Source organism: Prosopis cineraria, unplaced genomic scaffold, assembly GCF_029017545.1.
Source record: "Prosopis cineraria cultivar Desert tree isolate PC_DT_omini unplaced genomic scaffold, ASM2901754v1 PC7, whole genome shotgun sequence".
NCBI classification, from domain to species: Eukaryota; Viridiplantae; Streptophyta; class Magnoliopsida; order Fabales; family Fabaceae; genus Prosopis; species Prosopis cineraria.
The window spans coordinates 31113731-31127994 of NW_026555338.1; the positions used below are offsets into that span (position 1 = coordinate 31113731).

General features: G+C 33.9%; 2 protein-coding genes across 3 annotated transcripts; both read left to right on the forward strand.

The window, feature by feature from the left end:
- Nucleotides 1-1822: 1822 nt before the first annotated feature.
- Nucleotides 1823-5562, forward strand: LOC129316878 (G-type lectin S-receptor-like serine/threonine-protein kinase CES101). The gene is given in 8 exon segments (XM_054961253.1): nucleotides 1823-3143; nucleotides 3560-3667; nucleotides 3772-3953; nucleotides 4034-4200; nucleotides 4202-4242; nucleotides 4338-4572; nucleotides 4671-4821; nucleotides 5067-5562. Coding segments are annotated over 8 exon segments (2358 nt in total). The 5' UTR covers nucleotides 1823-1978; the 3' UTR covers nucleotides 5376-5562.
- A 1952-nt stretch (nucleotides 5563-7514) lies between these two features.
- On the forward strand, nucleotides 7515-13909 carry LOC129316879 (proteasome subunit alpha type-2-A-like). 2 transcript variants are annotated; one of them, XM_054961254.1, is made up of 12 exons: nucleotides 7515-7617; nucleotides 7946-8002; nucleotides 8086-8162; nucleotides 8527-8591; nucleotides 8851-8897; nucleotides 9722-9797; nucleotides 10419-10486; nucleotides 11329-11398; nucleotides 11932-12017; nucleotides 12268-12330; nucleotides 13181-13246; nucleotides 13598-13909. In XM_054961254.1, exons 2-12 carry the CDS (start codon nucleotides 7962-7964, stop codon nucleotides 13644-13646), a joined length of 708 nt encoding a protein of 235 aa, XP_054817229.1. In that variant the 5' UTR covers nucleotides 7515-7617; nucleotides 7946-7961; the 3' UTR covers nucleotides 13647-13909. The 2 variants fall into 2 exon arrangements, with proteins under 2 accessions (XP_054817229.1, XP_054817230.1); XM_054961255.1 differs by lacking the exon at nucleotides 7515-7617 and adding an exon at nucleotides 7634-7835.
- The last annotated feature ends 355 nt before the right edge of the window (nucleotides 13910-14264 follow it).

The following is a 14264-nucleotide window of genomic DNA, read 5'->3' on the forward strand; positions in this document are numbered from 1 at the left end:
TAAAAAACTTTAGTTTTATATAAGAATTGCAAGTAGTGAAATTATAATTGATATAATTAATATATTTAATACATATTTTTAAAATAAAAAAATTATATATATATATATATAATATTCAGGACGGGACGAGACGTCCCGATGGTAATCCTGTGTCGTGTTTTGTCCCGAACTTTTTTCTTGTCTCGTCTCGCAAAGTCCCTTCCTGATTGTTTTTGGGCCAGGATGAGACCCGTCCTGATATGATCGGGACAATACCGGGCTAATCGGGATGGGTATAAGCTGAACACCCCTATCAGAATCCTTTGCAATTTTTTAGTACTTTGTTATTTCATTTTGTTTTGTTTTGTGCTTGGAGTGTAAAATTTTCTACATCTCTGAGGCTTGGGAACTATAGAAAGGAGGTTAGAGTCTAGACGTGGTTGATCCAACTTGAAGAGACTCAAGTGATCCAGATCAAGTATTGTGATGCATCCACATTGGGCTTCTATATGTAGAAGAAAATGCAGAAGATCTTCCAACCACGTCAGATTTTACAGCCTTGTTGGCAAGTGAAACTGCTTGACGTCCTTTCCCAACAAGACTAGTGGAAAAAAGCTCACTAAGAAATTTCATCCTCATGAGTTTGAGACTCATTCAGTGAATGGTTTGTCTATTTCAAACATAAGAGCAAGATAAAACAATCATAATTCACATGCGTTGAAAAAATAATGGTTCCTCGTAAAGTAACCCATTGGTGGCTTATTCATGCCTTCCAAAAGCAGCCTAAAGTTGAAAGAAAATGTTTTCCACCGTCCAACTAATGCCATTCTATTAAATTATCTCCGCACTACCAATTTTAGAACTAATCAAAACGACCTGAAAAGACTAAAGCACAACCCACGATGAGAAAAAAACATGATGATGTCTCTTAAAAAGTGTGAAGAATTTTCTGCTACTATAGACAATAATTGGATTTTTTAGAGTATTTTATTTTAAATTTTACTGGCCAATCATTTTAGTTTTTTTTTAATTATCATTAGTATTACAATGGATCATTGGCTATCACATCCGTAACAGATAGACAATCATAAAGAGGCATCGTTACCTAAGAGGGATGCAGAAAATAATTGGATGATAATTTAATACTAATGATAATTAAATTAGTCTTATTGAATGATAGCTTATCGAACAATGATAAACATACATACACCAAGCGTAATGAGATTATTTTCTCCATCAAACTGTATTATATTGCTTGTGATCTAAGTAAGAGGATATGTTTGTATACATCGTTTACTTTTGTTAGTGCTAGGTCACAAGTTCAATTATGTTATGTTACCGCTTGTAATTCTTAAAATAAAGATCACGTCAAATACAGTCACATTATATCAAACGGAAAAAAAAGAATCTTTCCTATTTTCCCCCTTTACCTAATTGAAATTCATGCATGTCGAACTGGTCAAAAGTGTCATGCTCTTTATAAAGTCATGACAATCGTAACCAATGATTTTTTTTTAAAAAATATATATATACATACATATATATATATATATATATAGTAAAAGCTAGCATTTAACACATGGAAACCTTGTCTTCTATGAGAAGCAAGGAACTTTCCTTATTTTCTTTTTTTTCCTTAAAACTTCAAAACTCAGTTTATGAATCCTTTTAACTTATTTAAACCCAGTTCTATTTGATGTTGAATTTCTCACCTCAACTCAAGGCCATTCATGATTATATTGGACATCCTAACAGAAATCAATAGGTAAAGCCTTATAAATAAATAAAACCAAGAATATGTAAATAGTCTGGCTGAATACATATAGCTTACAAGGTGGTCTACACACACCAAGCTCGGTGTATGCAAACATATCCTCTTACTTAGAATATCCCCAACACATCTACACAGTCACCAACTTGCTTACAAAGATCAAATAGCCTTAAACTCTTCACAGGTTGCTGAAAAATCAAAGCATTCTTTTGCAGTATATTTGCTTCAATGGCTATCATGGTTACCTTGCCTATTTTCTCATGGTTTTGTCCATGGAGAACCAGCTTTGGTGCAGGAAGAAATAGTTTGAAGCCAGGCGATGTGCTTGATAGCACGAGCAGGCTAAACTCCTTAAACCAGAGGTTCTATCTAAATTTTCAACCAATTGATACATTCACCGTCCTTGCTATAAGCCGCGTAGACTCTGAAAACCATGGTTATAAATATAAGAGTTGGGTTGTAAACAGAAACGACCCTATTTTAAACAATTCTGGAATTCTTACTTTGGATTACTCCGGTGCTCTCACGATCAACCGTCAAAACGGGAAGCCAATAACTCTGTATTCTCCTGTCAAATCTGAAGTTGCCAACAATACCATTCTCACTTTATCAGATTCAGGAAACTTGGTCCTGCAAGAGTTGCATCCCAAGGGTGATTCAAAGCATGTGTTGTGGCAGAGTTTTGATCATCCTTCAGATATATTACTGCCAGGCATGAAGTTAGGACTTAATCACAGAACTGGTCAGTCTTGGTCTGTGACAGCATCCATTTCTGATGCCGCCCCAGGTTCTGGTTCCTTTACACTTGAGTGGGACTCAAGACAAAAGCAATTGATCATAAAGAGGCAAGGGCAGATATATTGGGTAAGTGGAGTGCTGAAAAACAAGAGATTTGTGAACATACCTGAAGAAGTTCAGCAGTTTTATGAATACATCATTGTCTCGAATGAGGAGGAAGAGTCCTTTAGTTACAGAAGTATATATGAAGAATCACAGTGGGTGCTGTTTCATAATGGTCAGTTATTGGACACAAGAGGAAGTGATTATTCCATTGCTAGGGCTGATACCTGCTATGGTTACAACAATGTTGGTGGTTGTCAAAAATGGGAGCTACCAACCTGTAGGAAACCTGGTGATACATTCCAAATCAAGATTGGATATATTGATTATCTATCTAAGAATACTAGATCATTTAAGACAGACACAAACGTTAGTATTGGTGAAAGTGATTGCAAGGCTGCTTGCTGGACCAACTGTACTTGCACTGGGTTCAAAACTTTGTTCAGAAATGGAACTGGATGCATACATTACAATGGGCCTTTGGAGATAGCAAGTGTTTTCTCTAGGGACTATAGAATTAACATCTTAGAACGACATGAATTAGATCATGAAGGTATGGAAACAACTCAAGATAGTTTAGAATCTCCTAACTTTTTTATTGAAAAAAAAGGCTGTTCTTGTTGTCTTAATCTCACTCTCACTTTTGAAACTAAACTTCTACCTAAGCAATCCATGTTAGAACAGAACAAGATTCCAGAGTTGAGGAAAGCTTTGGTTGAAGCCTCCAGTGTTTCAATCTATAAATTTTGTCTTAAGTACTTTGATGCCTAAGTTCTTAAAAACATCTTCCATGCAACTTTTCATATCATTTTGATATAAAACAAGCTATGCTTGACCATGCGGAGTGGGAAAAGTAGAACTACTTATGAAAAGACACTGAAGAAATCTTTAAAAAAGTATAGCTTAGATAAGGTAAAGCTACTCATGAAACATTCCAGCCAACACTTGATGATTGCTTATGTAATGCAGTTATGAAGAAGTGGAAAATAGTTGGTCCTGCCTTGGCAGCAGCTCTGATCATAGTCTTCCTTGGAATTTGCTACCTAAGAAGGGGGATAAAAACAGATGAAGTTCAAGGTATATGTATCCATAAACTTACAAAGAAAATTTTTGAAATTGAGTGTAATGTTATATGAACATCATTCTTCTTTAAAGCAATGACATTGAATCATATCTAACAGATAATGGAAGAAGCAGAGAGGAGAAAGAACTTCGTAACTTATTATCTTCTGATAGAGATATTCAGAGTGACGTAAAGAAGGCAAACTTAAGAATTTTCAGCTATGAATCAATTATGGAAGTAACAAACAGGTTCTCACCAGAAAACATGCTAGGAAAAGGAGGCTTTGGACCTGTATATAAGGTGGTTCCCAAAAATGTTCTTGAACTTTTTCTGGTGATTAGTACCTGATGAGACTGATAACTTGCTGAAAATCATTTTAGGGATTATTGCCAATGGGAGAAGAAATAGCCATAAAAAGACTTTCAAGGGGTTCAGCGCAAGGAGTAATTGAGTTTAAAAATGAACTAATTCTAATATCTGAACTCCAACATATGAATCTTGTTCAGTTGTTAGGTTGCTGCATTCATGGAGAAGAGAGGATGTTAATCTGAGTTCATGCCTAATAAAAGCTTAGACTTCTTTACATTTGGTGAGAAAACAAGTACTTTTCTTCCAAGGAAAATTTGGTTTTCATTATTTTTAAACTTCTTGAGCACTGCTCACATTCATGTTTTTCTTGAGAAGATTCTGCTCAGAGCAATTCACTATATTGGGAAAGGCGTTTCAACATAATTGAGGGAATCGCTCAAGGATTACTCTATCTTCATAAATATTCAAGACTAAAAGTAGTTCATAGAGACTTGAAAGCTAGTAACATTCTTCTTGATGGCAATATGAATCCTAAAATTTCAGATTTTGGTATGGCCAAAATTTTTACACAAGAATCAAATGTACATACAGATCGGATTGTTGGGACATAGTGAGTACATTTATGCAGCAAATTCATATCTTCTTGTAGCTGCATTTTTATAATATTTCTGCCTTGAAACACATTTTATTTATCATAATGTTATGCAGTGGTTATATGTCACCTGAGTATGCCATGGAAGGTGTTTTCTCTACTAAATCAGATGTCTATAGTTTTGGAGTCTTGCTACTTGAAATAGTTAGTGGTAGAAGAAACAACAGCTTCTACAATGCCCAACATCCACTAAATCTAATAGGAAAGGTATGTTCCAGGAGAGTTGTGATTTTCTGCCTTTTCGAAGAGTCTCTAGTGAGAGAGGCAAATAGAGAGGGGGGGGGACCCACTTGGATGGGTTCCACTAGGTCCCACCTACCCTTTCTTCTACAAACATGATTTGGTGTTGGAGAGCATCTGCAGAAATTTTTCAGTAATTTATCAATCTAGTTTTACCCATACCATAAATTTTTAGACAAATATAACTTTTCATATCTTTCTGCATCTCTCAGGCTTGGGAACTATGGAAAGAAGGTCAGGGTCTAGACTTGGTTGATCCCACTTTAAGAGATTCACGCAATCCAAATCAAGTATTAAGATGTATCCACGTTGGACTTCTATGTGGAGAACAAAGTGCAGAAGATCGTCCATCCATGTCTGATGTTATAGCCTTGTTGACAAATGAAGCTGTTTCACTTCCTTTCCCAAAAAGACCAGCATTTTACTGTGGAATGAAGATCAACAAGAAACATCAAAATCCTAATGATTGTGAAACTCATTCAGTGAATGGTTTGTCTATTTCAAACGTAAGAGCAAGATGAAACCATTAGAGGTGCTTATGCTTTAGTACGAAATTCCAACGGTTAATTTATGAGATTGACATGTATCTTCGATGCTTATATCTTACTAGCAAAAGTGTTCATTTATGTTCTCCATATTTTCATTTGAGAAATGCTTTGCTTTCATGTATCTTCCTTGTTTCTCCAGTAACATCGCAAAGAAATGTCCTCCAAAGGCAAAGAGTGATGACTTCATGAAATTAACGTTTCAATAAAGCACGCGAAAGTAAATGAAAATTGATATTCCTTCTCTACCATAATTGTTTTCCTAGTTACTTCCAATTTGATAACAAGCTATCTAGTATTTGGTATTACCAACTTATCCAGATTTAAACATTGTGTAACCTAAATATCTTTATTAGTATGGTTCTTATCCACAAAGTTTGAACGCTCTAACTTATTTAAGAAGTATGAAGTCTCTTTCAAATCAATATTCTTTAGGTTACTTCTACTGAAAATATAGATGTTGATTGAAATAAAAGTTTTAAAATTTTCTCATGATGATATTTTCACTACACCAAAAAAAAAAAAAAACTGGATTAGCCATGATTAGTTGAAAAACTGTGGCAACATTTTCAAAATTCCACAGGGGATCAACAAACCCGGTGAGAAGTTCCCACATTTTCTGTCAAAACTGCGAGATATTTTAGCAAATTGTGTTGTGGCAATGAGTATTTTCAAACCATGGAAATGCATAACCTTTTTTGCAGTATTCCTTTTCATTACAATCAATACTATGCAGTGCTAAAATGTTCCCATAATTTGTGCATAAATTTATTGGTGTCTTGATTTTTGTTATCACTATGTTTTTTTTGTTGGGGGGGGCAGTTTATTCTAGAATGTCAATTGTCCAGGCACTTTGGACGAGTTGAAAAACATCAATGTTCTAAGAATTTAATACTTCACTATAAATTACCTTAAACTTTGAATTTGTTTGGATATTTATAGAATTGAAAAACAGGCAGGCTCGGTCCTTATTTGAAGGACTCAAGGCCAAGGCCACAAGCCTTGTTCTGAAATTTTTTAAAAAATTAAAGTAAAATTAAGCACTATAAATTAATTAAAATATTTTAAAATTAAAAAATTTGAAATCTTCATAATCTTTTAGAAATTAAACAACACACATTTAAAAATCTAGTAATAAAATTTAAATCTTAATTAAAAAATAGTTTATTTTTTATAAATACACAAACATAATTATCATAGAAAAATAAAAAATATTAAAAATTTTATACTATACAATGATATTTATTAAATTATATTAAATTAATTTTAAAATAAATTAAAATTAATAATAATATAATGTGTGTAGGATCAAGGCTTTAAACGAGCAGGTCCTTAGTTTCAAATGTATATTCCACAAAAAAAATTAATAATAATATAATAGGGCTTATTAGGGTCAAACCTAATAGAGCAGGTCCTTGGTTTCAAATGCGTGTAGAATCTTTTTTTACAGGGTTTATTAGGGTCAAACCTTCAAGTCTGGTTATTTTAAAAAAAATTATTTTTAAAACCCAAATCTTTATTTAAATAGGGCTTTCAAGCCTAACCTTTATTTCTGACTTTAGATATTTGTGAAAAAAAATTCATTATGAAAAAATGATTGATATAATTGATTATATTATGTGGTAATCATTGGTTTATAAAATTGATTAATAATATTTATTTTAAGCAGAATATAAGAACAGATAAAATCGTAATTTGTGAAAATAGATATAAACACCCTAGATGTTGAGTTATTGATGAATCTTGGCATTCGAATTAATTAGGGGTAATAATTAAATTTCCCAAACTCTTTTAATATTTGAAGGAAATGAAAATTTGGCTAAAATCATATGGAGTGGGCCAACCGAGGCCTGAGTGAGAATAATTGGGCTTATTTAATTACTGCAAAAGCTTATATAGGCTACAGTTCAATTTAACTTTTGTACATGGCCCACTCTTCCTTATTTGCTGTTGCTCCTGGCTTTGTTAGGAGTTTAGTTGCTTCTGATGTACTTGGACCTCAATCCCCTTTTTGAGTAATTTGTTTTAACTACTGGGCTTAGCCCTCTTTCCTACCAAAAACGTGAAACTTTTGTAAAAAGCATTAAACCTAAAAGGCCCAACCCAATTGCAATTACGCTTTCTTGTCCCCGACGAATACCCCTGAAGAAAAAGCAAAGATCAATTTTGCCGGACATACATCTGAGGTTCGAGCTTGCTCTCACTCTGGTTAATTAAGGTACATTCTGGTCGGTGCTCATAGTGTTCGAAAAAAGTGTCGATTCCGGAGCCAAGCTTTGATCCGTCGACTATTAATTAGTTTCATTCCTCTATATCAATTATGAAGGGCTAAGCTGAAAATGTTCTTCAGCTTTGGTCTATTGTCTGCGATTTTTGTGTTCTGGGCATTGCTGTAATCATGAATTGATTCAACGGTTTTGCTTTTCTTTGCACTGTGTAGGATTTCTGATATTTTGCTAATTGCTAGGTGTATTCATAGGCCATCGTGCACGGTTAAAATTCATAAATTGTCAAATTCTTTTTTTTTTTTTTTGGTTTTTGGCCAGCTTCTTCTACAAAATCATGGGCGATAGTCAATACTCATTCTCTTTGACCACTTTTAGGTATGGTTGATGGAATTTTGCTTACATGACGATGCAATAACACACAGACACATGTCTTATTATTCTGTTTCTATGTTCGACAGTCCTTCTGGAAAACTTGTTCAGATAGAACATGCTCTGACAGCTGTTGGCTCTGGACAAACATCTCTCGGAATTAAAGGTGTTGATTGCTATCTCTGGATCTGTTAATAATTCTTATCCTGCTGCCTCAAGCATTTGTGTTGTTATGTGCTGAATCCATTTGATTAGTGATAATATTCTTGTTAAAACCAGGAAACACTCATCGCCAACGGGCGAGAATGTGTAGTACTAGAAAAAGAAATTCAAATGTGATGTTTTTTTTATATATATATTGAAAATTATTTCGATATGGGAACATTTTAAATTAGTATTTAAACAAAGATATTATAATATATTTTGAAATATTATATTCAGTATGTTATGGTGTCATGCAGATCATTAGTTTTTTTATGTAATTTCTGTAGCTTTTGTAGTTTTTAAGTCCATTTATTTGATTCTTGCAGCTGCAAATGGTGTTGTCATTGCAACAGAGAAGAAATTGCCATCTATACTTGTTGATGAAGCATCGGTGAGTTTTTATTTGCTCTTACTTTGCCTCCCATTTTGTTGGTGATCGTGCCTTAATTATATAAGTTCCCTATTCTATCCCTGGCCATATGCCGTGTGTCTTTGCTGCCTATTTTCTCAGCTTTCATGCTATTGCTTGTGTTGGTGCTTTTATTGTAATCCATTCTCATTGAATTATTTAATCTCAAGCTAGCTGGTTACTGTTACTTAAATTATTGAAAATTTGATGCATTTCGGATCTTTGTTTTACTTGGTTGCAGGTACAGAAAATTCAGATATTAACACCAAATATCGGTGTTGTTTATAGGTGTGTTTCACACTACATGCTTGAATCATTTTGACTTCAATATAGTCATGTGTGAATCTATGTGCTTTATTAAATGCCTCAGATTATGGAATTGTATGGCTATTAGTTTCAAATGTATTTTAGAAGGTGAAAGACATCATGAGTTGTCAGGAACCACACACAAAGTGAACTAGTGAGTTTTTAGACAAACCAGCTTCTTGAGAGAAGTGAGGATGATGTTTTAAGGGAAACAATAATCTTTTGTGCATATATAGGAAAACAATACTTGGTGTATTAAAGACTTGATAGGAGAATGGGATGAGATATATTTCAATAAAGAAATGAAGCGTTTCCATTGGTGAGTTATGCATCCTTTGATTCTAAGATTTTTTAGGTTATAGAGTGCAACTGTCATCAAGGATTGTAAGTGGCGCAATGAGGGATTGTTGAGTTATGCTGACATTAGTCAGTTTTCTACCAAAAGCATACATTCAATTTGGCAGACTGATAAAATATATAGTTTTCAGGAAAATATTTTCATTGCTGGCTGCTATGTGATTTTAATGTATTCTCGTGTGAGAGGAACTTATGTGCTTCAACCCATAAATTTGAGATTCGTTAAGTACATCAGGTTTTTTATAATTTTCAATCCTGAAGGCTAATGACAGCTTGTCCAAAATCACTTCTCTACTGGGTACACTGAAACCGAATAATTGTTGAAGGCTACTTTGAGAGAAATTATACAGAGAAGAGGGCTCCATTATTGGAAGTAGCTTTCTTTATTAGTCTCCATAATCCTTCTTCATTGCAATTGAGCTTTGTGGAAAATTTGCTTTGTTGTTCAGTGGCATGGGTCCTGACTTTCGGGTTTTGGTTCGAAAAAGTAGGAAGCAGGCTGAGCAGTATCACCGGCTATATAAAGTAAGGTTTTTCTTTTAGCTCAATATATGTTAATTCAATCTCTAAGTCAACTGATCAATACTCCACGCCTGTTTTCCATTTATAATTATAATATTTGACCTGACCAGATGGATTAGTAATGGCATTAATGATATCTTGCATTTGGAACTTAGGAATTAGGATTGTAAGGAATTCCATTGTTTCAATCTTATTTGTGGCGCATTTGCAATAGTTAGCAATTGGTCTTTGGTTTAAATCCTTGTTCCATCATTTAGCACAAAAAATGTTTTTATCGCTTCTTATGCATAACTCTTTGTCAAGTAAAAAGTAAGCAGAAATATATAGTATCTTTATTTGCATGATGTAGACTAGAAAAAAGGATATAGAAAGTGCATTTTGATGAAAGGCTTTGTTGAAATAAAATGAAAATGATAAATGATTGCTTGCGTTCATCTTGTTAAGCAGGATTTGCTTAGTATGGTTGGTTTTTATAATCTGATTAGATGTTCCTTTTAAGATATTTTTCGTTCATTACTAAAAATCTCATGTTTTTTTTTTCTTTCTATTCACTTTTTTCACATTCTGTTATGGATGTTTTGGGAAAGTATGGCTTTGATCTTATATGGTACTGGAACATTGCAGGAACCAATCCCTGTCACTCAGCTTGTAAGGGAAATTGCTGCTGTTATGCAGGAGTTCACTCAATCTGGGTAATTATGGATTTCTTTTTAAGATATATTTTTCAATAAACTTTTACAATAAGGGTGGGTTGTTTTTATTTACTCTTGCATTGTACCTAGGATACTCGTAGTATTAGAAATATGTTGCATGACACATCTTCTCCCTTCCTTCTGATCCTTGAAAAATGGGGACTGCAGATGTGGGGATATATAGTGGATGATTAAAGGAAAAGTTTACAGTGCCTGCTTTGAGTTCTCGGCAAGCAGACTCCTCTACTTTGAGAAGTCCCAATAGCTACATCTAATCTTTCTGTTCGGCAATTTGTCTTCCTTACCACTTGAATTTTCTAACCATTAATCTATGTAACTTAAGGTGATATAGTAAAAATAAAATATCCAAGTCAGTTATTTGCTAGAACAGTAGCTTCTCCTTTATTTTAGGAGTCTATCTTTTAAAGCATCAAATATTACCAAGTGCTGAAATTTAATTATGAATTTTGAGGGTGTTACTATTTTCAAAATAACCCTACGATTTAGGGTATATTTCTAAGTGAAAAATCCATGTGTATCTAATCTGAGCCTGAGTTTGATTTGGAAGAAAACTGCTCCTGAAGGCATATGTTCACAACTTACAGCTCTACAGAAATTACATTGGCGACAACTGGGTGGATCTTCATAGTAAATAAACCTGTAATAATCCCTCACAGAAAAACAAAAACAAAAACAAAACCTTTAATAATCAAGTGAACCTAAAATGTGTTGAATCTGGATGGGTTTAGAGTTTACGCACAGGACCACTCATTGCTTTATGGTTTTTCCTTTTTCCCCTTTATTGTCTTTTGAATTTTGATATTTTTGTTTTGTCCTTATAGTGGTGTCAGGCCATTTGGAGTGTCCCTTCTAGTTGCTGGATTTGACGATAAAGGTCCACAATTATTCCAGGTATATTGATATGCTTTATGTGAATGGAACTTTTTTTGCTGATGCTTTTCAATCCCTGTTATTAACTGCAATTTAGGTTGTATTGCTTTGTCTTGCTTCTGCATTAGGGACTGAACTCAACAAGATTGTGTACTGCAATATACATACATGTGCGTGTGTGTTGTGCATGAAATAAGCTAAGAACAAATATTCGGTTACTGGTAACATGAATTGATACTTCCTCGGTTCTTGAAGATACCAATGTAACCTGTTGGAAGTTCATAATTTCGTTACCCAAGTTAATGATTTTTTCACTTCAGAATGAAAACTGAAAACTATTCTTTGATAATTTATTCTGTCTAAATTTAAATGGATTTCCCCAGAAAACTAGTTGTGCTTTTTTCTATCTGTCCTGCAATTGTGTCCATGATAAGCTTGCACTTGAGTCTCTTTTTCATGCGCTTGAAATTATTTAAATGAATTACTTTGGTTTACCATACATAAGAGAAAATAAAGGAAGAAATTAAAATTGTTGTTTGATTCAATTAAAATAGGTGGATCCATCGGGTTCATATTTTTCCTGGAAAGCGTCTGCTATGGGGAAGAATGTTTCTAATGCAAAGACTTTTCTTGAGAAGAGGTAAGCTTTGATCGTTGATGACAATTCTGCATACGGAGTTCAGTGTTGTCCATTTAGTTCTGTAGTTTTTACTTCTGTAGATACTGGGCATAACTGATCTTTCTCATGATTTGTCATATAAAATGTGCAAAGAATTCTATAACATAACTGTGAACACTTCTAATAACATTTTCAATTGAAGATGACATTTTGTTTTACCGCACATTAAGATCTTTTCCCTTGTTTCAAGAGTTGATTGCTCATTTTGCAGATACACTGAGGATATGGAGCTTGATGATGCTGTCCACACAGCCATATTGACTCTGAAGGAAGGGTAGGAGCAAGTCACTTTGATTTTTTTTTTTTTTAATTTTACCATCCGTTAGGTCCAAAAGACATTTCATGTCTATTTGCTGTTTCGTTTTTCTCTCAAATTAAGTTTCCCCCACCACAGAATAATACGTATCAGGCTCTAGTATTTTGGAGCTAGAGTTTTTGGAGAAGGAATGTGTCAAAGATTGGTTGATTACATTTAGATAAGGACTATTCAAGGTCCACACCATCTTAGTTGTCTAAGAGAAATTGATAGTGGGGATCTTTGTGCAATTACCAACGATACATCTCTAAACTATGAGCTGGACATTTACATGCAGGTTACATATCTTCTATTTTACCCAAAAAAGGAAGAAAAAAGGAACTTTAAATGAGACAACTCTAGTATCCTTCATTCTCATCTCTCTCTCTCACACACACACACAGAGTTTGCACCCGGTGGCATCAAACATATAATTTACATTGGTGGTGGGTGGGCTTCATTTTTTGTGCATTAATTGTGAAAAAGGCTCTTTTGCAGCCACAAATGCCTTCCTAGACCTCTTTTTTAACATATTACCTTGTAGAGCATTGCCGGAAATGCTCTGGAAGTTACTAAGTTTAAAAAAAAGGGGGGGGCCTCAGAAGGTAATATTGATAATAGGTTTTTATTGCCTAATTCCTTTGTATTTACCTTGTAAGTGTTTCCATGTTTTATTTAATAGTATACATATTATATACATTCTATTTATATATATTTTGTACATGTACCAGTACCAATATGAAATGGGTGAATACAACATCAGTTCTTGTGTCTAAGAAATTTCTTTCTTTTTTTTGATGAAATTCTTTGTTTTTCCCGTGTCTTCCAGGTTTGAGGGACAAATATCTGGCAAAAATATTGAAATTGGCATAATTGGCGCAGACAAAAAGTTCAGGTGCAACTTCTTTCTATTTTGTGTTTTACATCTTGTAGCTTTGATTTAACCTAATTTAGTGGGACTTGTTTTGTTTGTCTATCCCTATTTATTTGTGAACGTGAAATCCTCTGGTCTTCTGACTTGAGAGGCACATTTAACTAGATCATAGGGTTGTTCAATAGGAATCTGACTTGGAAAATTCTGAATATTTTTCGACCACAAGATAATTTCCATAACCCAACAAAAAAAAAAAAAAAGCTTAGATCTATCTGATTTAAAGATATGTTTCAATCAGAGTGATGTCCGCGCGCATATGGATCTACTCAGATCTGCTGACAATCATACATTGGGAAATTTATTGTGTTGCAGGGTATTGACACCAGCTGAAATTGATGATTACTTGGGTGAAGTGGAATAATTTGCTGTGAAGATTGGAGATTGGAGTTACTTTAGACCGAAATCAAAGCCAGTGGAGAGACTATTGATACCAGCGGTGTATTTGAGTTTGGGGAAGTAGTGACTTTTCAGTTGTAGACTGCAATGTTTCTTAGACACAACTTTTCCCCAAGTTCTCGAGTGTTCCATAAACCTGAAACAAAAGCTTTGATGTGATTATCAATGACTACTTACTGAAAATTGTTGTAACCCTATTGTTCTTAGAGTGATTTGCTGTTTTCTATTGATGCCTTTTAATGTCGAGCTGAATGCATCTATATCTAAATATATATATATATATATATATTTAACTACCGACTCAGGAAACTATTTCTCGTCAAACATTTGCCCTATTCGAAAGTGAAGAATTTATGAAGGACTTGGGGTTGGCTCTTTTTATGTTTTAAATTGTTTATGAAGGACTTGGGGATGGCTATTTTAATCGTGCTTAACAAGTAAATAGATGAATCAAGGAATGCTATCATAAATCTTGTGTTCCCCATGCAGCAGTCTTTCCATCCTATATAGCATCATTCTGTACAAAATACTGCCAAAAACAAAAAATTGAAAATAGCTGTCAAATTTTATTTTAATAAAATTC